The following is a 26,494-nucleotide window of genomic DNA, read 5'->3' on the forward strand; positions in this document are numbered from 1 at the left end:
TCAAACTCATGTCCATCGAGTTGGTGATGCCATCCAGCCATCTCATCCTCTGTCGTCCCCTTCTCCTCCTGCCCCCAATCCCTCCCAGCATCAGGGTCTTTTCCAATGAGTCAGCTCTTCACATGAGGTGGCCAAAAATTGGACTTTCAGCTTTAGCATCAGTCCTTCCAAAGAACACCCAGGACTGATCTCCTATAGAATGGACTGATTGGATCTCCTTGCAGTCCAAGGGACTCTCAGGAGTCTTCTCCAACACCACAGTTCAAAAGCATCAATTCTTCGGCACTCAGCTTACTTCACAGTCCAACTTTCACATCTATACATGACCACTGGAAAAACCATAACCTTGACTAGACAGACTTTTGTTGACAAAGTCATGTCTCTGCTTTTGAATATGCTGTCCAGGTTGGTCATAACTTTCCTTCCAAGGAGCAAGCGTCTTTTAATTTCATGGCTGCAGTCACAATCTGCAGTGATTTTGGAGCCCCCCAAAATAAACTCTGACACTGTTTCCACTGTTTCCCTATCTATTTCCCATGAAGTGATGGTACCGGATGCCATGATCTTCGTTTTCTGAATGTTGAGCTTTAAGCCAACTTTTTCACTCTCCTCTTTCACTTTCATCAAGAGGCTTTTTAGTTCCTCTTCACTTTCTGCCATAAGGGTGGTGTCATCTGCATGTCTGAGGTTATTGATATTTCTCCTGGCAATCTTGATTCCAGCTTGTGCTTCATCCAGCCCATCGTTTCTCATGATGTACTCTGCATATAAGTTAAATAAGCAGGGTGACAATATACAGCCTTGACGTACTCCTTTTCCTATTTGGAACCAGTTTGTTGTTCCATGTCCAGTTCTAACTGTTGCTTCTTGACCTGCATACAGGTTTCTCAAGAGGCAGGTCAGGTGGTCTGGTATTCCCATCTCTTGAAGAATTTTCCACAGTTTATTGTGATCCACACAGTCAAAGGCTTTGGCATAGTCAATAAAGCAGAAATAGATGTTTTTCTGGAACTCTTGCTTTTTCAATGATCCAGCGGATGTTGGCAGTTTGATCTCTGATTCCTCTGCCTTTTCTAAAACCAGCTTGAACATCTGGAAGTTCACGGTTCACATATTGCTGAAGCCTGGCTGGAGAATTTTGAGCATTACTTAACTAGCCTGTGAGATGAGTGCAATTGTGTGGTAGTTGGAGCATTCTTTGGCATTGCCTTTCTTTGTGATTGAAATGAAAACTGACCTTTTCCAGTACTGTGGTCACTCCTGAATTTTCCAAATTTGCTGGCATATTGAGTGCAGCACTTTCACAACATCATCTTTCAGGATTTGAAATAGCTCAACTGGAATTCCATCACCTACACTAGCTTGTTCATAGTGATGCTTTCTAAGGCCCACTTGACTTCACATTCCAGGATGTCTGGCTCTAGGTGAGTGATCACACCATCGTGATTATCTTGGTCTCGAAGATCTTTTTTGTACAGTTCTTCTGTGTATTCTTGCCACGTCTTAATATCTTCTGCTTCTGTTAAGTCCCTACCATTTCTGTCCCTTATTGAGCCCATCTTTGCATGAAATGTTCCCTTAGTATCTCTGATTTTCTTAGAGAGATCTCTAGTCTTTCCCGTTCTGTTGTTTTCCTCTATTTCTTTGCATTGATCGCTGAGGAAGGCTCTCTTCTCTCTCCTTGCTATTCTTTGGAACTCTGCATTCAAATGGGTATATCTTTCCTTTTCTCCTTTGCTTTTCACTTCTCTTCTTTTCCCAGCTATTTGTAAGGCCTCCCTAGATAGCCATTTTGCTTTTTTGCATTTCTTTTCCATGGGGATGGTCTTGATCCCTGTCTCCTGTACAATGTCACCAGCTTCCGTCCATAGTTCATCAGGCACTCTATCAGATCTAGTCCCTTAAATCTATTTCTCACTTCCACTGTATAATCATAAGGGATTTGATTTAGGTCATACCTGAATAGTCTAGTGTTTTTCCCTACTTTCTTCAATTTAAGTCTGAATTTGGCAATAAGGAGTTCCTGATCTTAGCCACATTCAGAATGTGGTCCACTGGAGAAGGGAATGGCAAACCACTTCAGTATTCTTGCCTTGAGAACCCATGAACAGTATGAAGAGGCAAAATGATAAGATACTGAAAGAGGAACTCCTCAGGTCGGTAGGTACCCAATATGCTACTGGAGATCCGTGGAGAAATAACTCCAGCAAGAATGAAGGGATGAGCCAAAGCAAAAACAATACCCAGTTGTGGATGTGACTGGTGATAGAAGTGAGGTCTGATGCTGTAAAGAGCAATGTTGCATAGGAACCTGGAATGTTAGGTCCATGAATCAAGGCAAATTGCAAGTGATCAAACAGGAGATGGCAAGAGTGAACGTCCATTCTAGGATTCAGTGAACTAAAATGGACTGGAATGGGTAAATTTAACTCAGATGAGCATTATATCTACTACTGTGGGCAGGAATCCCTTAGAAGAAATGGAGTAGCCATCATGGTCAAAAAAAGAGTCCAAAATTCAGTACTTGGATGCAATCTCAAAAATGACACAATGATCTCTGTGCGTTTCCAAGGCAAACCATTCAGTATCACAGTAATCCAAGTCTATGCCCTAACCAGTAATGCTGAAGAAGTTGAGTGGTTCTATGAAGACTTACAAGACTTTTTAGAACTAACTGCCAAAAAAGATGTGCTTTTTATTATAGGAGACTGGAATGCAAAAGTAGGAAGTCAAGAAACACCTGGGGTAACATGCAAAAGTCTTCTTAGCAGATTAAATAAAATTTAGATGTATTGTTTACCAGAACTGGCTTTGTTTTCCCTTTTTAATATAAATGATTAGGAAATACAACATATCATGTAAAAACGTACTTTATACCTTGCCTTCTCATATATATGTCATGGATAAAGGTGTTTTTAATCGTCTTACAGTGTATGTCAGCTTGTGAGTTTATCTTTTCCTGTTAAGTTTTTATAGTATAGTCTAAAAGATAAAAATTTTATATTTTCATTTGAAGTAATTTGCATAGTCTAAACTGTTAAAATTAACTTAAAGGTGACAAGTAAAATTCGTTCGGAATTACCAGATTTAAAACAAGGTGGAGCCAATCGTGAAGAGATAATGCATAGAGCTTATGATTCCTTTGATATTCAGCTTACAAGCATACAGCTGCTTTTCAGCAGAGTTGGTAAGTACATAAGGCATTATTTGTTGATTCATTTTGCTGAAGTGATTAATTGGGATTTTAGGCAATTTCTCTTAAGACCTTGGTACAAGTTATGTTAGACGTTTTATAGTTTTGAATTAGAAGTGATAGATTTTCCCCAGGAGTCGTATCTCAAGTAGGAGAAATTTTACTATTGAAGAGACATTGTCAATGTCTGGAGACATTTTTTGTTGTGAGAAGTAGAGAGTTTGGGCACTAGTGCTATCTGGTCCTTCCCTGGTGGCTCAGACAGTTAAGGAATCAGGTTCAGTCTCTTGGTCAGGAAGATCCCCTGCAGGAGGCAATGCAACCCACTCCAGTATTTTTGTCTGGAGAATTCCATGGACAGAGGAGCCTGGCAGGCTACCGTCCATGGGGTCACAAAGAGTCAGACACGGCTGAGTGATTAACACTTTCACTTTCCTGTTAAAATATAGTCTGAAGAAGAAAACTGAGGAGGGAAAAGAATTTACCTACTAATTATGTATACTTGAGAATATGGCATTGAGATTATCTAGATGTAGGAAGATTTCCTCATATCATGCATTGTATAAAGTAGTAATGGCAATTTTAGGTTCAGTGTGTTTTTTAGTTTGCCTTCTTTAAGAATGTTCTGTTTTCTGTAATTAGGTGATAATTGGAAAGAAGCACGAAAACTCAATGTGTCTGCACAGCATATCTTGGTACCTATGCACTTTAATGTGGAGCTCTCTAAGGCCATGGTTTTCATGGATATAAGTATGCCCAAGTATGTATTATCTGTTTCATGTGTTCATAAATTTTCTTATGTAGCTAAGAAATACCATGTTTCATTGATTTTTTGGTAGTACAATATATATAACATACAGTTTACCATTTTAAGTGTATAATTCTGTGGTATTAATAAGTCCATACACACTTTTTACTGACCACACCACCATCCGTCTCTAGAAGTTTATCAGATTCACAAACTAGAACTCTACCCATTAAACAGTAATGCTCCACTTGCTCTTCCCGTAAGTCCATGGCAGTCACCATTTTGTGCTATTTCTCTATGAATTTGACTACACTAGGTATTTTGTGTAAGTGGAATCATACAATATTTCTCCTTTTGTGCTTGGTTTATTTCTCATAGCATAATGTCTCCATGTTGACCCATGTTGTCGTATACATCAGTATTTCGTTTTTTTTTTTTTTTTTTTTTTTATTGGAGTATACTCAGTTAATAGTGTTTGATAGTTTCAGGTGAATAGCAAAGGGACTCAGCCATACATATACATGAGAATTTCATTTGTTCTTGAAGCTTAATTTCATTGCACATATATGTCATATATTGTTTGTCCATTTATATGTTGATGAACATTTGATTATGATGATAATGTTGCTGTGGACATTGGTGTACAGATATCTGTTGGTGTACCTGCTTTAAATTTCTGGGGTTAGGTATCTAGAAGTAGAATCTTGCATTATTCTATTTTTAATTTTTTGAAAAAAGCTCCCCTACTGTTTTCTGTAGCTACTCACTATTTTATAATCCCACCAGCAATGTGCAAAGTTTCCAACTGTTCTACCTCTTCACCAGCACTTGTTATTTTCTTCTTTTTTAAAAAAATAATAATGATTCTAACAGGCGTGAGTAGTATTTAATTATAGTTTTGAATTGCATTTTCCTAATGATAATTGATGTTAAACATATTTTCACGTTCTTCTGGCAGTTTACATGTTTCTTTAGAAAATGTCTATTCAAGTCTTTTTGTTGTTCATTTGCTAAATCATGCCCAGCGCTTTGTGACCCTATGGACTGACTGTAGCATACCAGGCTTCCCTGTCCTTTAATATCTCTGGTAGTTCGCTCAAACTCATGTCCATTCAGTTGATGTTGCCACCCAAATTTCTCATCTTTGTCACCTCTTTCTTCTTTTGCCTTTGATATTTCCCAGCATTAGAGTCTTTTCCAATGAGTCAACTCTTTGTATCAGTTGGCCAAAGTATTGGAGCTTCACCATGCATCCATCCAGTAAATAGTCAGGGTTAATTTCCTTTAGGATTGACTGATTTGATCTCCTTCTTGTCCAAGGGACTCTCAATAGTCTTCTCTAACACCACAGTTCGAAAGCATCAGTTCTTTGGCACTCAGCCTTCTATATGGTCCAACTTTCACATCTGTACATGACTAATGGAAAAACCATAGCTTTGACTATATGGACCTTTGTCAGCAAATATACTACCTTTTAATATGCTGTCTAGATTGTCATTGCTTTTCTTGAAGGAACAGGCATCATTTAGTTCCATGGCTGCAGTCCACTGTCTGCAGTGATTTTGGAGATGAAGAAAGTAAAATCCTCCACTGTTTCCATTTTTTCACTGTCTATTTGCCATGAAGCTATGGGATGAGATGCCATAATCTTAGTTTTTTGAATATTGAGTGCTAAGCCAGCTTTTTCACTCTCCTCTTTACCTTTCATCAAGAAGCTCTTTAGTTCCTCTTTGCTTTCTTCCATAAAGGTGGTGTCATCTGCTTATCTGAAGTTATTGATGTTTCTCCTGGAAATTTTGATTCCAGCTTGTGATTCATCTAGCCTGGCATTTCACATGATACACTCTGCATATAAGTTAATTAAGCAGGGTGACAGTATACAGCCTTGACATACTCCTTTCCCAATTTTGAGACAGTTCATTGTTCTCTGTCTAGTTGTAACTATTGCTTCTTGCCTGGCATACAGGTTTCTTTGGAGACAGGTAAGGTGATCCAGGATTCCCATCTCTTTCAGAATTTTCCACAGTTTATTGGGATACACGCAGTCAAAGGCTTTGACATTGTCAATGAAGCAGATGTTTTTCTGGGATTCTCTTGCTTTTTCTGTGATCCAGCAGTTGTTGGCAATTTGATCTCTGGTTTCTCTGCCTTTTCTAAATCCAGCTTGTACCTCTGGAGGTTCTCAGCCCACATACAGTTGAAGCCTAGCTTGAAGGACTTTGAGCATTACCTTCAATTCAAGTCCTTTGTGTGTGGTCTGTCACATAAATCATGTCCATCTCTTTGCAACCCCATGGATTATAGCCCACCAGACTCCCCTGTCCATGGAATTTTCGAGGCAAAAATACTGGAGAAGGTTACCATTTTCTTCTCCAGGGGATCTTTTCGACCGAGGGATCAAACCTGCATTACCATACCACCTCATACCTTTTAATTGCGTTGTTTGTGTTTTTTGTTGTCAAGTTGCAGCAAATTTGTTTTGTTTTGTCCTGAATACTTTCTGGGATTATTAACTCCCTGTTAGATAAATGAGTTGCAAATCTTTTCTTTTGTTTCTGTATTGTCTTATAATCTTTTGATATGTCCTTTGATGCACTAATGCTTTAAAGTATGATTAAGTTTAATTTATCTTTGTTGCTTGTGCTTTTGTGTCAAATGAGAAATTAGCAAATCCAGTGTCCTGAAGTTTTTCCTATATATTTTTTTCAAAGAATTTTATACTTTCACTCTTAGGAAATCTTTTTGAGTTAATTTTTGGATATGGTATAAGGTAATGATTCAGTTTTATTCTTTTGCATGTGGGTATGCAGTTTTTCAGCACCATTTGTTGAAAAGACTATTCTTTCTCTGTGGAATATTCTTGATAACCTCTGTTGAAAATCATTTGCCCATATATGTGAGGGTTTATTTCTGGGCTTTCTATTCTGTTCCTTTGGTCTCTGTGTCTGTCTTTATGCCAGTAACACACTGTTTTGATTACTGTAGCTTTGTAATAATGAAATCAGGAAGTGTGAGTCATCCAGTGTTAATCTTTTTATACATTGATTTTGTGATTTGGAGTCTATTGAGATTCTACGTGAATTTTAAGATGAATATATTTATTTTTACAACAGATGTCATTGAGATTTTGAATCTGTAGGTGTTTTTAGTTGTGACATGTTAACATTGTCTTCCAATCTATGAATACAAGCTATTTTTCCATTTACTTGTATCTTTAATTTCTTTCCACATTATTTTGTACTTTTCACTGTGTCTTTTACTTCCCTGATTAAGCTTATTCTTTTTGATGCTATTATAAATGGAATTGTTTTCTTAATTTCTTTGTAAATGGAAACTCAGTTGACATTTTTGAGTTGATTTTATCTTGTGCAACTTTGAATTTGCTTATAAGTTCTAACTCTGTGTGTGTGTGTGAAATTGTTAGGATTTTGTACATATAAGACCACTTTATCTTAAAACAGAGGCAATTTTATTTCATCATTTCTACTTTGGATACCTTTTTTTCCCTTTTTCTTGCCTAATTTCTCTGGGTAGAATTTCCAGTACTATGTTGAATAAAGGTAATTTAAGTTTGCATCCTTTATTCTGATAATAGAGGAAAAGCTTTTCATCTTTTCCTTGAGTATGCTATCTGTAGTTTGTTCATATGTGAACTTTATTATTCTGAGTTAATTTCCTTCTGTTTATAATTTTTAAGCATTTTTAATTAGGGAAATGTGTTAAAATTTTCAAATGCTTTTTCTTCTTCAGTTGAAATGATCAGGTGTTATTTTTTTTTTTTTGTCCTTCATTTTGTTAATGTGGTGTATTACACTGATCTGTTTTCATATGTTTTCCATTCCTTATCCCAGTGGGGAAAAGTCCTACTGGGTCATGGTGTATAATCCTTTTAATGTGGTGTTGAATTTTGTTTGCTCTTATTTTTGAGGATTTTTGCATCAGTATTCATAAGGGATATTGGTTTGTAGTTTCGTTTTTTTTTTCTTGTAGTATTTTTGTCTGGTTTTGGTATCAGTAACGCTGTCCTTAAGATGCCTTAGGAAGTATTCTTTTCCTTTCAGGAAGAGGTTGAGAAAAATGTGTGTTTCTCCTTTAAATGTTTAAATGTGTGGTAGAATTCACTTGTGAAACCATCTGATCATGGGCTTTTATTTTTTAGGCGATTTTTGATTAGTGATTCACTCTCTATATTAGTTACATATCTATCTAGATTTTCTGTTTCTTCAAAACTCAGTGTTGATTGGTCTGCGTTTCTAGGAATTTGTTCATGTTACGTTATCCAATTTGTTGGCATAAAATCCCTCTTATTTTGGTAGAATTGGTAGTGATGTCCCCACTTTCATTTCTGATTTTAGTTGATTCTCTCTTTAATCTTACTAAAGATTTTTCAGTTTTGTTCATCTTTTTGAAGAACCAACTTTTGTTGATTTTCTCAATTATTTTTAAATTCTCTATTTTATTTCTCTCTGATCTGTATCTCTTTACTTCAGCTAACTTTTGGGTTAGTTTGCTCCTTTTTTAGTTCTTTAAGATATAAAGTTGTATTGTTGATTTGAGATCTTTCTTCAGTATAAATGTTTACAGCTATAAATTTCCCTCAGTATAGTTATTACTTTATGCTATGAGTTTTGGTATGTTGTATCTTAATTTTCAGTTGTCTCAATATATTTATTTTTCTTGTGACTTCTTCGACTCATTGTTTAACAGTAAATGTGTTAATTTATACATATTCATAATTTTACATTTTTCATTCTGCTGTTGATTTCTAGTTTCATTCCATTGTGATTTGAAAAGATACTTTCTATGATTTTGATCTTTAAAAAATTTTGACTCCTGTGTTATGACCTAAAATTTGGTCTGTCCTGGAAAATGTTCTGTGTACATGTATGAACAATGTGTATTCTGCTGTTGATGTAGGAGTATTCTGTTTATGTTTGTTGATAGTATTGTTTTCATCCTCTATTTCTTTATTGATCTTTCCTCTGGCTCTTCTGTCAGTTATTGAAAGTGGGGTAGGTTTTGAAGTCTCATGTTAACTGTAGAGTGAATTTTTTCCTCAGTTCTATCAATATTTCATTTATTTTTGAGCTCTGATATTTGGTGTGTATACGTTTCTAGTTATTATATCTTCTTGATGAAGTTACCTTTTATTGTACAATGTCTTTTGTGTAATTACAGGTTTTGACCTACCAGTCTGGTTTGAGTGATATCATTATAGCCATTTCTGCTTTCTTCTGGGTATTATTGGGATGGAATATCTTTCACTTTCAAACTGTTTGTGTCCTTAGATTTAAAGTAAGTCTCTTGCAGAAAGCATATAGTTTGATCTGTTTTTTAAAAAATCCATTTTGTCAGTTTATATCTTTTGAAGTTTAAACCATTACGTTTGAAGTAAATACTGATAAACAGTTTAATTTTGTTACTTTCTGTGTGTCTTACAGCTTTTTTTCCCTTTTTTCCCTCCTTTTGGCCTTTGTTTTGTTTAGTTGATTTTCCTGTTTTGACGTGTTTTGATGCCCTTCTCTTTTCCAGATATGCATCTTCTATAGGTAATTTTTTATTAGTTATTTTCATGGAGATTACCTGTAACATTGTAAAGTTGACAATCTTTTTAAAATTGACATCAGCTTAATTTAATTGCATGCAAAAACTAATATTTACTGCTCAACCCCCTCCATCTTATCCTTGATGTCAGAAATTATATCCTTATTGTATATTTTATACCCATTATCATAGATTTATAATTATTTTCATGCATTTGTCTTTTAAATCCTGTAGGAAATAAAAGGTGGAGTTAGAATGAAAAATCATAGTAATAGTTGATTTTATCTGTTGAGTTAGACTGGGCTATTTAACTGATTTGGTTCTAAATAGTTTTAGACTATAGCTAGCTAGCCCTTTCACCTTCTTTCCACCAGTAATTTTTCTCCCTTGTAAACTTTCAAACCTCAGCTATAGATCTACTTAAAAATTTAAAGAAAGACACATCTAACAACTACCAGACAGTAGACAGTCAAAGGGGAATTGTTTCTAGAGAGGCAACAAGAGAATGCTCATATAGTAGTGGTCAAGGGTTTGTGCTTGAAGTATGGGTGGAAGGGATAGTCGGAAGCAGTGATAGCCTGGTCTCTTTTGCATATGCTGTGTTATGGACCTTTTTCATACTGTTTTACTATTGTGGCCATGTGAAGGGAAGAGACTTAAAAGAAACCTGTGTACTTTTTTGTTCTGCCTTTCAAATTATAATGATTGTATTCTCTAGGAAACATTGTACAGTTTACTAACTCTCATTCTCTTATATTCCTTAATTGAAAATATCAAACTGGGACTCTGAGAGTCTTAAAGTAGAGGAATACCAGGGTTTGGTTTGAGAAAGAAGGAAAGAAGACCATTCTATACATTTTGCTATTTTGTATAATCAAGCGTTAGGTGTAGGTTAATTTTAGATGCAAGGCTTACATTCTTTGGGTTCCTTTCCAGATGTTCTCCTGCCTATTTACTATTGTCTGATATTTCCTTTAAAGTTTGTCAGTACATGAGAAAAGTTAAAGATGCATGTGATTTCCTGTAGTAAATGTGATTATGAATAAACTTTTTTTCCAGCATTTTACGTAAGTGTGCTAGAATCTAGGATGTTATAGGGTACCAAAAAAGATGATATTACTGACAGAAGAAATGGCTAACATCCCTTGCTTTAGATTTCTCTATAAATATATGATTAGGATTTATGTCCTATAATGTAGGGAATCAGAGAAGGCAATGGCACCCCACTCGTGTTCTTGCCTAGAGAATCCCAGGGACGGGGGAGCCTGGTGCGCTGCCGTCTATGGGGTCACACACAGTCGGACACAACTGAAGTGACTTAGCAGCAGCAGCAGCAATGTAGGGAATATGTATAGCATAGCAGGAATTAAAGTAGCTGATTAAAATGTCTTTATATAGATAATGGAATCAAGAGTATGTGAAAGAATGGAATCAAGAGTATGTGAAAGATTAGTTCAATGTGACACTAAGCAGACTGTTTCTTTTAAGAGCCAGATAGTAAATATTTTAAGCTTGAAGTTGTATCGTCTGTCACAAGTACTCAGCTCTGGTGTTTTAGCATGAAAGCAGCTGTAAACAGCACAGAATGAATATGTATAGCTGTATTCCAGAATACTTTATTTACAAAAATAAGCAGCGTGCTGGATTAATCCATGGCCATATTTTGCCAAACTGTGGTTCAGTGCATTACGTAACCAACAAAAGGGAAAATTCTCCAGGAAAGCTCTTTGTACTCGTATCCTTATGATACTAAAATGGCTATAAGTTAGGACCAGAGATGTGTGGCTAAAATAATCACAGGCCGAAACTATAATGATTTAGAAAGATGAAATCTAAGAAGCATTTGATTTTAGTTTTGAAATGTGGGCAGTATAAAGTGGATATGACATTACATAAAATTCTAGAACTCTATAAGTATAAGGGAACTTTCTTTGAAGTTTGAACTTAAAAAGTTTAAGGCAAATGAAAGGAAATCCTCTTATTATTTGGTGGGTAGTATTTTGGCACCTGTCATCTTCACATTGTTCAGCAGCCTTACTAAAAGAAATTGAAAATAAGTTTAGGTACACTAATGAGATGGATCCATAATGTATACCTGTTAAATTAGGATGTATTGGATTAGTTAAAAATACTTAGGCTATTAGAGATAAATGAAAGCTATAATTTACTCAAGGAATTCAGATATATTTTTAGCAGTCATTATGTTTGACTGAAAAGTAAGTTTTAAAAAATGAAGGATAAAAATTGTGAATGAAAATTTATTCTGTCTTTGACGTCAGTCTTTTTTTAATATATTCTTTTTAAAAGATTTTCTTCATATTGCAGCAGTTTCAGAGTCACAGAAAAGTTGATAGGAAGCTCCAGAGATTGTCCTTATACCCCTTGCATCCACTCATGCATGAAAATGAAAAATGCTCAGTCGTGTCTGATTCTTTGCAACCCCATAGACTAGTCTGTGGAATTCTCTTGGCCAGAATACTGGAGTGGGTAGCTGTTCCCTTCTCCAGGGGATCATCCAACTCAGGAATCGAACCAGCGTCTCCTGCATTGCAGGTGGATTCTTCACCAGCTCAACCACCAGGGAAGCCTAGGACTACTGGAGTGGGAAGGCCTATCCCTTCTCCAGTGGATCTTCCCGATCCAGGAATCAAACCAGGGTCCCCTGCATTGCAGGCAGATTCTTTACCAACTGAGCCATCCATGCATAGCCTTCCCCATTAACAACATCCCTCACCAAGTGGCACACTTGTTAGATGTACATTAACAGATCAAACTTACATTGACACATCATAATTACCCAAAGTCTGTTCAGTTCAGTTCAGTTCAGTCGCTCAGTCGTGGCTGACTCTTTGTGACCCCATGAATCGCAGCACGCCAGGCCTCCTTGTCCATCACCAACTCCCGGAGTTCACTGAAACCCACGTGCATTGAGTCGGTGACGCCATCAAAGCATCTCATCCTCTGTCGTCCCCTTCTCCTCCTGCCCCCAATCCCTCCCAGCATCAGAGTCTTTTCCAATAAGTCAACTCTTCACATGAAATGGCCAAAGTACTGGAGTTTCAGCTTCAACATCAGTCCTTCCAATGAACACCCAGGACTGATCTCCTTTAGAATGGACTGGTTGGATCTCCTTGCAGTCCAAGGGACTCTCAAGAGTCTTCTCCAACACCACAGTTCAAAAGCATCAATTCTTTGGCGCTCAGCTTTCTTCACAGTCCAACTTTCACATCCATACATGACCACTGGAAAAACCATATCCTTGACTAGATGGACCTTTGTTTGCAAAGTCTGTAGTTTACATTATATTTCACTCTTAATGTTGTACATTGAATGGGTTTGGACAAATGCGTGACATGTATCCATCATTATGGTATCATATAGACTTTATCTTATAGAGTATTTTCACTGCTTTAAAAATCTTCTGTTTTATCCCTCCTCTATCACACAAGCCCTAGCAAGCACTGATCTTTTTACTGTGTCCATAGTTTTGCCTTTTCCAGAATGTCATATAGATAGAATTAAAGAGGAGAAAGACTTTTCAGATTGGCATCTTTCACTTAGTAATATGCATTTGAGGTTCCTCCCTATCATTTCATGACTTGATAGCTCAATTTTTTAATGCTGAATAATATTCCATTATCTGATGTATCACAAATTGTTTATCCATTACCTTCTGCAGGACATCTTGCTTGCTTCCAAGTTTAGCTATAAAATTGAAATATAAAATTTTGTGGATAAACTTGATTCATATAAATTTATGGGCAAAGTTGTTATAGACATCCATGGATAAATGGATAAATTTATGGATAAATCCCCATAGGATTTATGGGGACATAACTTTACATTCCTTTGGGGTAAACATCAAGGAGCAAAATTGCTGGATCATATGGTAAGAGTATCTTTAGTTTTTTGAGAACCTTTCAGACTGTCTTCTAAGTGGCTGTACCCTTGGGCATTGCTGTCAGCAGTGATTGTGAGTTCCTGCTGCTCCACATCCTTGCCATTATTTAGTGTTGTCAGTATTCCTGAATTTGGTTGTTATAGTAGGTGCGTAGTAGTATCTCAGTAATTCTTATTTTGATTTGCATTTCTCTGATAGTATATAATGTGAAACATCTTTGCTTATTTGCTGTCTGTGTGTCTTCTTTGATGAGGTGTCTGTTAAGATCTTTGGCCCGTTTTTCAACTAGATTGCCTTCTTATTGAGTATTATAAACTTCTTGAACTTTTTGGATAGTATTCCTTTATGAGATCTTTCTTTTGCAAATATTTTCTCCCACTTGGTAGCTTGTCTTATAATTCTCTTGGAATTGTCTTTTGTAGAGCAGAAGCTTAAAAAAATTTTTTTTTTAAATTCATTACTCTTTGTTTTGGCTGTGGCATATAGGATCTTAGTTCCCTGAGCAGGGATCAAACCCTTGCTCCCTGCACTAGAACCAGGAATTGTCAGGGAAGTTCCAGAAGTTTTTAAATTTTAACCAAATCCAGTTTATCAATTAGTTCTTTCATGAATTGTGCCTTTGCATTTTATCTATCAAGTGATATCTAAAAAGTATCTGAAAAGGTCATCTAAGTTTTCCTTGATTTATCTTTGTGGACCTTTATAGTATTGGGTTTTAAATTTAGGTCTGTGGTCCACTTTCATTTGGCTTTTGTGAAAGGTATAAAGCCTATGTCTAAATTAATGTTTTTGCATGTCAATATTCATTTATTCAGCACCATTTGTTGAAGAGAATGTCTTTGCTCCATTATTTGTCTTTGCTCTTTTGTCAGAGATTCAGACTGTATTTGTGGAGGTCTGTTTTGCACTCTATTCTGTTCCATTGATGTGTTTGTATATTGTTTTGACAGTAGCACACTGTCTTGCTTACTGTAGCTTTAGAGTAAGTCTTGAATCAGGGAATGTCAATCCTCCAACATTGCTCTTCTTCAGTATTATGTTGACTAATATGTTCTGGGTCTTTTGCCTCTCCATATAAATTTTAAAATCACTTTATCTATATCCATTAAATAACTTCATGGGATATTGATTGTGATTGCATTGAATCTGTAGCTCAGTTGGGGATTAACTGACATCTCAACAGTATTGAATTTTCCTATCCTTGAATGTGGAATATCTCTTCATTTATTTAGTTATTATCAGAATTTTACAGTTTTCCTCCTATGAATTTTGTATTTATTTTGTTAGATTTATGCCTAAGTATTACTTTCTTTGCATGCTAATATAAATGTTCTTATATTTTTAATTTCATATTGTACTTGTCCTTTGGTATATAGGGAAGCAGTTCACTATTCTATATTAATCTTATATCGTACAACTATGCTATATTAGCTTATTAGTTTCAGGAATTTTTTTTATAGATAATTTACAAGGATGATCATGTTGTCTGTTGACAAAGACAGTTTTATGTCTTTACCAATCTGTATACTTTTAAATTTTCTTTTCTTGGCTTACTGCATTGGCATGACTTCTAGTGTGATGTTGAAAAGGAGTGGTGAGAGGGACATCTTTGTTTTGTACCCAATCTTGTTGGGAAAACGTTGAGTTTCTCACTGTTAAGGATGATGTTGGTTGCAGGTTTTTCCAAGATATTTCTTAATTCTAATGTACTGAGAGTTCTTATCATGAATGGGTGTTGAATTTTGTTATATATTTCTCTATATGATTGTGATTTTTCATTCAGATCTGACTTTTAAACCTGGTTTTAAATATATAAATCTCTTGGACAAGTTATTTGTACTTGCCAAACCTAATTTCCTGCTAGGAACCATGTGCATATGGGAACTTATAAGAAACAAGGAGCAGAAATACATTTCTGCCTCATAGATTGTGAGAATTATTTATTGTATTACATATCAACTGCTTTCCTTAATGCCTGTTGGTAATAAACACTTCATAAGTAGTAATTGTCAACTGGCATTGACAAAATAATAGAAGGATAGTAAACATAATAACAATAGAAAATAAGCCTTTTAAATATAATGTTGTTAGTTCAGCTGATGAGATTGGTCAGTAAGGAAAAATGATGGGAATTTTTAGATTGTGAAATAATTTGTCCCGTGGACCATGTAGATAATTTTTAGTACTTAATATCACCTTTGATTATTCTTAGATAATGTAAGATGAATGGTCATTTTTAAAATAGTGATTTTATCTTTTTGAAACAGATTCAAGATTTATGGAAACTTACCATTAATTTCTTTACGAATCTCAGATAAAAAACTGCAAGGGATTTTGGAACTGATTGAAAGCATTCCAAAACCCCCACCTGCAGCTGAAGTAAATGTGCCTGTCAAATCATCTCAGGTAATGTATTTTCAAAATTAATGAAAGCAGAATTAAAAAACAGATTTCACAAAGAGTATGTGTAACCACAGAAATTTGGAGTGAAACAATTAATCTGTAATAGACTTTCTAAAATTACATTTTGAAAGAGAAAATGATAAAATAGTTAAAGATGCAAATAGTAAACCAAAGTGTGAAATGATGTCTACCTTTCTTCACTTTTCCAGTCTTTGATCCCTTTCCTTAGTGGTTAACTACTGCTTCTCTAGTTTTTTGAAAATGTTTATAGCTTTTGCTAATACACACATGTACAAATATGCATCTCTCTGTGTGTATACATATGTATGTGTTTATATTATAATGTTCTTAAAATTTACATAAATGGGATCATTATACTTCCTGTTTTAAATCTGTCTTTTTTCTCCATTATTAACGTGTGTTATTTACCTTAGAGATATTTACCTGTTCAGCATATACAGATATGCCTTTTTTTTTAATGGTGGTATAGTGTTAAATTTTGTGAGTGTACCATCCTTTGCCTAATGTAATTCTCTTTTAATGGGCTTTTATATCGTTATATTGTTAGTTATAAAAAAATCACTGCTTTGAACTTTCTTATACATATATTTGAGTATTTTTTTTATCCACTGGATACATTTCTGGAAGTGGTATTGTTGAGTAAAATTTGAATTTTATATTTTAATGAATTTTGCCAAATTTGCTTTTTGATTATGAATGTTTAGTCCCACCAGCGTTAAATGTTGTTTCTCAGTTCTCATTAGTCTTCAGTATAAACAAATATGACAGTTTTAGTGCAGTCAGTAAAGCAGAAGTAGATGGTTTTTTGGAATTCCCTTGCCTTTTCTATGATCTAGCATATGTTGGCAATTTGATCTCTGGTTCCTGTGCCTTAGCTCAAACTCATGTCCATTGAGTCAGTGATGTTATCCTTCTATCTCATCCTCTGTTGCCCCATCTTCTCTTGCCCTCAGTCTTTCCCAGCATCAGGGTCTTTTCCAGTGAATTGACACTTTGCATCAGGTGGCAAAAGTATTGAAACTTCAGTTAAACATCAGTCCTTCCAGTGAATGTTCAAGGTTGATTTCCTTTAAAATTGACTGGTTTGATCTCCTTGTAGTCTATGAGACTCTCAAGAGTCTTCTCCAGTACCATAGTTCAAAAGCATCAACTCTTTGGCACTCAACCTTCTTTATGGTCCAACTTTCATATCTATACATGACTGCTGGAAAAATCATAGCTTTGACTATATGGACATTTGTCAGTAAAGTGATGTCTCTGCTTTTTAATATGCTGTCTAGGTTTGTCATAGCTTTTCTTCCAAAGAGCAAGCTTCTTTTAATTTCGTGACTGCAGTCACCTTCCGCAGATATTTGGGAGCCAAAGAAATGAAATCTGTCACTGTTTCCACTTTTTCCTCATCTGTTTGCCATGAAGTGATGAGAGTGATGTCATGATCTTTGTTTTTTAAATGTTGAGTTTTAAGCCAACGTTTTCACTCTCCTCTTTCATTCACCAAAAGGCTCTTCAGTTCCTCTTTGCTTTCTGCCATTAAAGTGGTATCAATCATATCTGAGGTTGTTGATAGTTCTCCTGGCAATCTTGATTTAACCTTGTGAATCATCCAGCCCCACATTTTGGATGATGTACTTGCATATAAGTTAACTAAGCAGGGTGACAATATACAGCGTTGATGTACTCCTTTCCCAATTTTGAAAGAGTCTGTTGTTCCATTTCTGGTTCTCACTGTTGCTTCTTGTCCTGCATACAGGTTTCTCAGGAGGCAGGTAAGGTGGTTTGGTATTCCCATCTCTAAGAATTTTCCACAGTTTGTTGTGATCCATATAGTCAAAGGCTTTAGCATAATCAATGCAGCAGAAGTAGACTTTTTTGGGGGATTCTCTTGCTGTTTCTGTGGTCCACTGGATGTTGGCCATTTGATCTCTGGGTCCTCTGCCTTTTCTAAATCCAGGTTTACCTCTTTTGTTACAGTTTTTAAAGTCTTTTGTTAGAAATTACCACCTCTGTTGTGATTACTGTTTTCATAGAGTCTCTTTTTTCTCAGTCCTTTCACTTTTCTGTTTGTGTATTTGGATCTAAAAGGAATCTCGTAGACAGCATGGTGACAGGAGATGGTGAGGGACATGGAATCCTGGCATACTGCAGTCCGTGTCCATGGGGTCACAAACAGTCAGACACAATGAGTGACTCAGTAACAACAAAGTAGATAGCATGTAGTTGGATCCAATTTTCTTTCATCCATTTTGTCAGTTTGTTCCTTTTGATTGGATGGTTCCATCCATTGTTGCTTGAAGAAAGAAACGGCAACCTGCTCTAGTATTCTTGCTTGGGAAATCCTATGGACAGAGGAGCTCAGTGGACTGTAGTCCACAGGGTCAAAAGAGTTGGACATAACTTAGCAACTGAACCACCACCACTACCACCATGTATTTTCAGCCATGAAATGGCTATGCTAAATACTGGACTAAATCTGGTCAGTTGCATTCACTCACTCAGTCGTGTCTCACTGTTTGCAGCCCCATGGACTGCAGAACACCAGGCTTCCCTGTCCATCACCAACTTCCAAGCTTGCTCAAACTCGTGTCCCTGTTAACCTTCCCAAAAGTGTCACGGAGATTTACAGGTTTCTGGATTAATTGGGTAGATGTTTTTTCTGTGCCATTTCGTGTCTCCCTGAACTGAGGAGGATGCAATAGAATGTGGCGTTTGTGCTGTTTTTACCCCCTGATGCTTCCATGTTAGAAGTAACCCTTCAAGTGTGGTTTGGTTATTGTTCTTGTGCACCTTTTGTTTTAATGAGCTTTTTTAACGGATTTTTAGTCCACTACCCACTTCCAGTTGATCCAAATAAGACTTAAAGGTAATGTTTTTGCCTTTTTTTTTTTTTAACATGAAGAGAAAATCAGAGTAGTGAAATGTAAATCTATTTCATTCCTTTTCACGTCTTGTTTGTCCTCACTGACCATTATTTTTTTAGTCTAAAAGTCTAAAATATTTGTTACTTTTACTTTGTATTTTATTCCTGTGACTCACTGAAATTCTCTTGTTTTAAGTAATAAAACCAATATAATCTCATATATAAACTTGAAGAAGTAGATTTTACAAGTTATATATAGCATGATCCTAAAATAAGAGATTTTGTATTTTATCTGCTTTTTTTCTAATGTCTCTTGTTGATTTATATTTGATTTTCTCTTGTGTTTGTCATTATTGAACTATGTCAAATGTTCGTTTGATGCTTGTGCTCTGCCTATAGTGTACAAATTGAGTTAAACAGATACAAGTCTTATCCTTTAGGAATTTTGCAGCTCAATAAGAATACAGAGATAAAGATGAGGACAGAGACACCTGTACAGATACCAAATACATAAGTAAAATATTAAGCATTAAAGTCATTACTGATTAGGAAATTTTTTCTTTTAACATTCTGAATTTATAAAACTGTGCTTTGAATTAATACCAGTTTAACTGCAAAGCAGCCAGAAACTGTTGTACAGCTTTGTATACCCTGTGGTGTTGTCACAAGTTCCATATTATACATTGTGTATTCAGTAGTGTCGTTATAATTATTCTTATGGTTTTCTTTTAAGTGTACAGGAAATAAAAAAGGTGACTCTGAACTAAGAATACAACATCTCCCTATTTATTTACCCATGTAATTATATGTACTGGAGATTTCTTCTTCTTTATATAGCTTTGAGTTACTATCTAGTATTCTTTTCTTATCTAAAGGGCTCTGGCAATGATATCTTATTGGGCAAGTATAGTGATGATACACTCCTTATGTTGTTGTTGTTTGTCTGGAAATATCTTAATTTCTCTCTCATTTTGAAGGATAGTTTTGCCAGACACATAATCCTTGGTGTCAAATATGACTTTTCATTACCTTTAGACCTTTATGGTTTCTGGTAAGAAATTAGCTTTTAATAATTTATTGAGAGTCTTAGCATAGGCAGCTCACTTCTCTTATTGCTTGCAAGTTTCTTCCTTTGTCTTTCAACTGTTCAATGATAATATGTTTTGGAGTGGATGTATTTGAATATATGTTACTTTCAGTTATAGATTTTTTAGGTTCATGAATGTGCTTTGCTTAGTTGCCCAATTGTGTCCAACTCTTTGCGGCTTCATGTGCTGTAGCCTGCCAGGCTCTTCTGTCCCAGTTTTTCATCATATTTGGGCACATTTTTGGTAATTATTTTTTCAGCTATGCTTTCTTGCCCTCTCTTCATCTTGTTTCTTGCTGGTGCTCTCATAATGCATATATCACCTTACATCATGGTATCTCACAGGCCCCTTAGGTTGTGTTCATTTTTCATCCTTTGTTCCTTTTATTAAAAAAAAAATAATTTTGACTGATGTGTGTACATGTTTACTGCTAGCTCAACTCTGCTTTTGAAATTCTCTAATGTATTTTTTCTTTCAGTTACTGTAGTTTTCAGGTCTGGAACTTGTTTGGTTTCTTCTATAATTTCTCTCTCTTTGTTGATACTTTCCATTTATTGTAACATTCACCTGGTTTCCTTTGTCTCTTTCTCGATGGCTCTTTTTAGCTCTCAGAACATTTTAGACAATTTATTTAATGTTTTATTTTTCCCCCCAGTAAATCTGATGCCTTTACTTCTGCTTGAACTATGTCTGCTTTTTCCTCTGTGCATAGGCCACACTTTGTTTCTTTGCATCTGTTCTCCTGCTGTTGTAACTAGATAGAGGAATTATGAGGAAATTATAGATCTATATATTCATTAACATAGATTTAAAAATACTAATACTTAGCAAATATTACAGTCAAATAGTATGATATTTTAAAAAGATTAGACACTATGATACTTTAAAACACCCAGGAAAGCAAAAATAGTCCACCAATCAGTGTTAAGTACACTTTATTGAATAAAGGATAAAAAATGTATGATTATTCCAGTAGACAAGGAAAAAGCATTGATAAGATCCAACAGCCATTCATGATATCAAACTGAGAATATAAGGGCACCCCATCAATTTAGGAAACTAATATAATGTTTAATTTGAAAAAGACTGAATGCTTCCCCTGTAATGTCAAGAATAGTGTAGGAATGATGGCTTTTTTTACTACTTCTCTTCAAATTCATACTGAAGATTCTTGCTTCTGCAGTAACTTAAGAGAAATAATGACAGAATAGAAAGGGAAAAGTAAAATTGTTTCCTGATGATATGATCATTTATGCAAAAAGTCCTAAGGAATGTAGAAAAATACAACTAGCAATAGCGAATTTGTCACAGTTGCAGTCTATATCATCAGTGTAAATAGTAAGTTGTTTCTAAAAATTAAGAAAAATATTCCTTTCATAATAGCATTAAAAAATTAAATAATTAGGAAAAGTATAGCAAAGGAATATAAGACCTGTGAATCTAAAACTACAGGATGTTTCTGTAAAAAATTGATCATGACCTAAATAAGTGAAATGATACAGTTAAGAATTGGAGGACTGACCCTCTTAAAATGACAGTTCTCTCAGAACCCTATAGATTTCTCACAGTCCTAATCTAAATATCAGATTTTTCTTTTGGAAGTTAGCAAGTTTATTATAATACATGTATGGAAATACATGAACATATGTTGGCCAAAAAATTTGGATAAGAATAATGTTGGTGGGTTTCTAATATTTGATTTCAAGGCTTAGTTTATAGCTCCTTTATTCAGGAAAGTATTGTTTCAGCATAAGAATAGACATAAAGATAAGTAGAATAGAATTCAGAAATAAATTAACAGTATGGTTAATATATATATTTTATTTCTTACAAAGTTTCCAGTGCAACTAAGTAAGCTAGTCTTTTCAACAATTGTTTTAAAATAATTAGATTTCCATGTAGGGAAAAAAGTGAACATCAGCCTGTAACATACCATACATGGAATTTAACCTGCAATGGAACTGAGACTTAAATGTAAATGCCCAAAGGTGTAAAGTTTGAAAACCTTCAAAAACAGAGAAAATCTTTGAGTTCTTGTGGTGGATAAAAGTGTCTTGGGATAAATAGGCACAAATACAGGAGAAAAAAAAGTAAATTTTAATTCATAGATATTAAAATTTTCTGCCTTTTGAATGATACTGTTAATAATGAAAAAAGGCTGTCCATCCAACTGGGAAAAATATTGGTAACCCATACAACTTAGAAAAGCTTTTAGTCGCTAAGTCGAATCTGACTCTTTGCAACACCATGGACTGTAGCTCCGTAGGTTCCTCTGTCCATGGGATTCTCCAGGCAAGAATACTGGAGTGGGTTGCCATTCCCTTCTGCAGGGGATCTTCCCAACCGAGGGAATGAACCTGGGTCTCCTGCATTGCAAGCAGAGTCTTTACCATCTGAGCCACAAGAGAAAGACTATCCAAAATATGTAAGAAGACCAGGAATCCAATAAGAAATGAGCAAACAGACAAGAAAGATGTTCAGTTTTATTATTCACCTCATAAAACAAAATCTTCTTTAATGAATGTAGTGTAAAAAACTTCAAAACATTAAATATTGAAATTGGGGGCAGCATAGTTGTTACTTTTTGTGGCGGTATGCCTGATGATTGAGGACCCTGAGGGCAGCTTCTGAGTTGCTGGTAATATTCTATTCCTGGGTCTGAATTTTGGGTGCATGGGTGTGTTTTCTTTTTGAAATTTAGTTTTTATACTTAAATTACATACTTATATGCAGTAGATTATATTTCAGTAAAAATGTTTCCGCCAAATGAATAGGATTCTGAGAAGCAGAAACACAATCCATGAACCCATGATATGTGTAACTATATTTGTGAAATTCTAATTAAAACTAGGGTGAAAATGCCAGTAAGATTATGTCTGAGAATGCTAAATGTTAATGAGGAAGTGGAGCCATACAAACACTAATCTGCTGATGACATCATATAATGTCTTATAAACACTTGTGAAAACATATTGATAGTACTTATTAAAGTGAATATATAACAAAAATAAACTCAAAATGGATTAAAGATCTAAACGTAAGAGCAGAAACTGTAAAACTCCTAGAGGAGAACGTAGGCAAAACACTCTCCGACATAAATCACAGCAGGATCCTCTATGACCCACCTCCCAGAATACTGGAAATAAAAGCAAAATTAAACAAATGGGATCTAATTAAAATTAAAAGCTTCTGCACAACAAAGGAAACTATAAGCAAGGTGAAAAGCCAGCCTTCGGAATGGGAGAAAATAATAGCAAGTAAAGCAACTGACAACTAATCTCAAAAATATACAAGCAACTCCTGCAGCTCAATTCCAGAAAAATAAATGACCCAATCAAAAAATCACCAAAGAAGACATACAGATAGCTAACAAACACATGAAAAGATGCTCAGCATCACTCATTATCAGAGAAATGCAAATCAAAACCACAATGAGGTACCATTTCACGCCAGTCAGAATGGCTGCTAGCAAAAAATGTCCAAACAATAAATGCTGGAGAGGGTGTGGAGAAAAAGGAACCCTCTTACACTGTTGGTGGGAATGCAAACTAGTACAGCCACTATGGAGAACAGTGTGGCGATTCCTTAAAAAACTGGAAATAGAACTGCCTTATGACCCAGCAATCCCACTGCTGGGCATACACACTGAGGAAACCAGAATTGAAAGAGACACGTGTACCCCAATGTTCATCGCAGCACTGTTTATAATAGCCAGGACATGGAAGCAACCTAGACGTCCATCAGCAGATGAATGGATAAGAAAGCTGTGGTACATAGACACAATGGAGTATTACTCAGCTGTTAAAAAGAATACATCTGAATCAGTTCTAATGAGGTGGATGAAACTGAGTGAAGTAAGCCAGAAAAAAACCACCAATACAGTATCATTCAGTTCAGTCGCTCAGTCGTGTCCAACTCTTTGCAACCCCATGAATCGCAGCATGCCAGGCCTCCCTGTCCATCACCATCTCCCGCAGTTCACTCAGACTCACGTCCATCGAGTCCGTGATGCTATCCAGCCATCTCATCCTTGGTCGTCCCCTTCTCCTCCTGCCCCCAATCTCTCCCAGCATCAGAGTCTTTTCCAAAGAGTCAACTCTTCGCATGGTGTCCAAAGTACTGGAGCTTCAGCTTTAGCATCATTCCTTCCAAAGAAATTCCAGGGTTGATCTCCTTCAGAATGGACTGGTTGGATCTCCTTGTAGTCCAAGGGACCCTCAAGAGACTTCTCCAACACCACAGTTCAAATGCATCAATTCTTTGGCACTCAGCCTTCTTCACAGTCCAACTCACATCCATACATGACCATAGGAAAAACCATAGCCTTGACTAGACGGACCTTAGTTGGCAAAGTAATGTCTCTGCTTTTGAATATACTATCTAGGTTGGTCATAACTTTTCTTCCAAGGAGTAAGCATGGCTGCTGTCACCATCTGCAGTGATTTGGAGCCCCCAAAAATAAAGTCTGACACTGTTTCTACTGTTTGCCCATCTATTTCCCATGGAGTGATGGGACCAGATGCCATGATCTTCATTTTCTGAATGTTGAGCTTTAAGCCAACTTTTTCACTCTCCTCTTTCACTTTCATCAAGAGGCTTTTTAGTTCCTCTTCACTTTCTGCCATAAGGGTGGTGTCATCTGCATATCTGAGGTTATTAATATTTCTCCCGGCAATCTTGATTCCAACTTGTGTTTCTTCCAGCCCAGCGTTTCTCATGATGTACTCTGCATATAAGCTAAATAACCAGAGTGACAATATACAGCCTTGACGTACTCCTTTTCCTATTTGGAACCAGTCTGCTGTTCCATGTCAAGTTCTAACTGTTGCTTCCTGACCTGCATACAGATTTCTCAAGAGGCAGGTCAGGTGGTCTGGTATTCCCATCTCTTTCAGAATTTTCACAGTTTATTGTGATCCACACAGTCAAAGGCTTTGGCATAGTCAATAAAGCAGAAATAGATGTTTTTCTGGAACTCTCTTGCTTTTTCCATGATCCAGCAGATGTTGGCAATTTGATCTCTGGTTCCTCTGCCCTATCTAAAAGCAGCTTGAACATCAGGGAGTTCACAGTTCATGTATTGCTGAAGCCCGGGTTGGAGAATTTTGAGCATTACTTTACTAGCGTGTGAGATGAGTGCAATTGTGCGGTAGTTTGAGCATTCTTTGGTATTGCCTTTCTTTGGGATTGGAATGAAAACTGACCTTTTCCAGTCCTGTGGCCATTGCTGAGTTTTCCAAACTTGCTGGCATATTGAGTGTAGCACTTTCACAGCATCATCTTTCAGGATTTGAAACAACTCAACTGGAATTCCATCACTTCCACTAGCGTTGTTTGTAGTGATGCTTTCTAAGGCCCACTTGACTTCACATTCCAAGATGTCTGGCTCTAGATTAGTGATAACATCATCATGATTATCTTGGTCTTGAAGATCTTTTTTGTACAGTTCTTCTGTGTATTCTTGCCACCTCTTCTTAATATCTTCTGCTTCTGTTAGGTCCCTACCATTTCTGTCCTTTATCGAGCCCATCTTTGCATGAAATGTTCCCTTGGTGTCTCTAATTTTCTTGAAGAGATCTCTAGTCTTTCCCATTCTGTTCTTTTCCTCTATTTCTTTGCATTGATCGTAGAAGAAAGCTTTCTTATCTCTTCTTGCTATTCTTTGGAACTCTGCATTCAGATGGGTATATGTTTTCTTTTCTCCTTTGCTTTTCGCCTCTCTTCTTTTCACAGCAATTTGTAAGACCTCCCCAGAAAGCCATTTTGCTTTTTTGCATTTCTTTTCCATGGGGATGGTCTTGATCCCTGTCTCCTGTACAGTGTCACGAACCTCATTCCATAGTTCATCAGGCACTCTATCCATCAGATCTAATCCCTTAAATCTATTTCTCACTTCCACTGTATAATCATAGGGGATTTGATTTAGGTCATACCTGAATGGTCTAGCGGTTTTCCCTACTTTCTTCATTTTAAGTCTGAATTTGGCAATAAGGAGTTCATGATCTGAGCCACAGTCAGCTCCTGGTCTTTTTTTTGTTGACTGTATAGAGCTTCTCCATCTTTGGCTGCAAAGAATATAATCAATCTGATTTTGGTGTTGACCATTTGGTGATGTCCATGTGTAGAGTCTTCTCTTGTGTTGTTGGAAGAGGGTGTTTGCTATGACCAGTGCATTTTCTTGGCAGAACTCTATTCGTCTTTGCCCTGCTTCATTCTTCATTCCAAGGCCAAAGTTGCCTGTTACTCCAGGTGTTTCTTGACTTCCTACTTTTGCATTCCAGTCCCCTATAATGAAAAGGACATCTTTTTTGGGTGTTAGTTCTAAAAGATCTTGTAGGTCTTCATAAAACCGTTCAACTTCAGTTTCTTCAGCATTACTGGTTGTAGCATAGACTTGGATAACTGTGATATTGAATGGTTTGCCTTGGAGACAAACAGAGATCATTCTGTCATTTTTGAGAGTGCATCCAAGTACTGCATTTCAGACTCTTTTGTTGACCATGATAGCTACTCCATTTCTTCTGGGGGATTCCTGCCCGCAGTAGTAGATGTAATGGTCATCTGAGTTAAAATCACCCATTCCAGTCCATTTTAGTTCACTGATTCCTAGAATGTCAACGTTCACCCTTGACTACTTCCAATTTGCCTTGATTCATGGACCTGACATTCCAGGTTCCTATGCAATGTTGCTCTTTACAGCATCGTATCTTGCTTCTATCACCAGTCACATCCACAACTG

General features: G+C 36.1%; 1 protein-coding gene across 3 annotated transcripts in view; it reads left to right on the plus strand.

The window, feature by feature from the left end:
- Nucleotides 1–26,494, plus strand: part of VPS13A (vacuolar protein sorting 13 homolog A) — a 277,384-nt gene that overhangs the window by 90,203 nt on the left and 160,687 nt on the right. For all 3 annotated transcript variants that reach the window (XM_040257403.1, XM_040257484.1, XM_040257562.1), the window contains exons 21-23: nt 3,055–3,187; nt 3,836–3,953; nt 15,654–15,792. In XM_040257403.1, the coding sequence (XP_040113337.1) occupies nt 3,055–3,187; nt 3,836–3,953; nt 15,654–15,792 (390 nt within the window). The remainder of the gene's footprint in view (nt 1–3,054; nt 3,188–3,835; nt 3,954–15,653; nt 15,793–26,494) is intronic.

The sequence above is a fragment of the Oryx dammah genome, unplaced genomic scaffold (genome assembly GCF_014754425.2).
Source record: "Oryx dammah isolate SB20612 unplaced genomic scaffold, SCBI_Odam_1.1 HiC_scaffold_1, whole genome shotgun sequence".
Lineage (NCBI taxonomy): Eukaryota > Metazoa > Chordata > Mammalia > Artiodactyla > Bovidae > Oryx > Oryx dammah.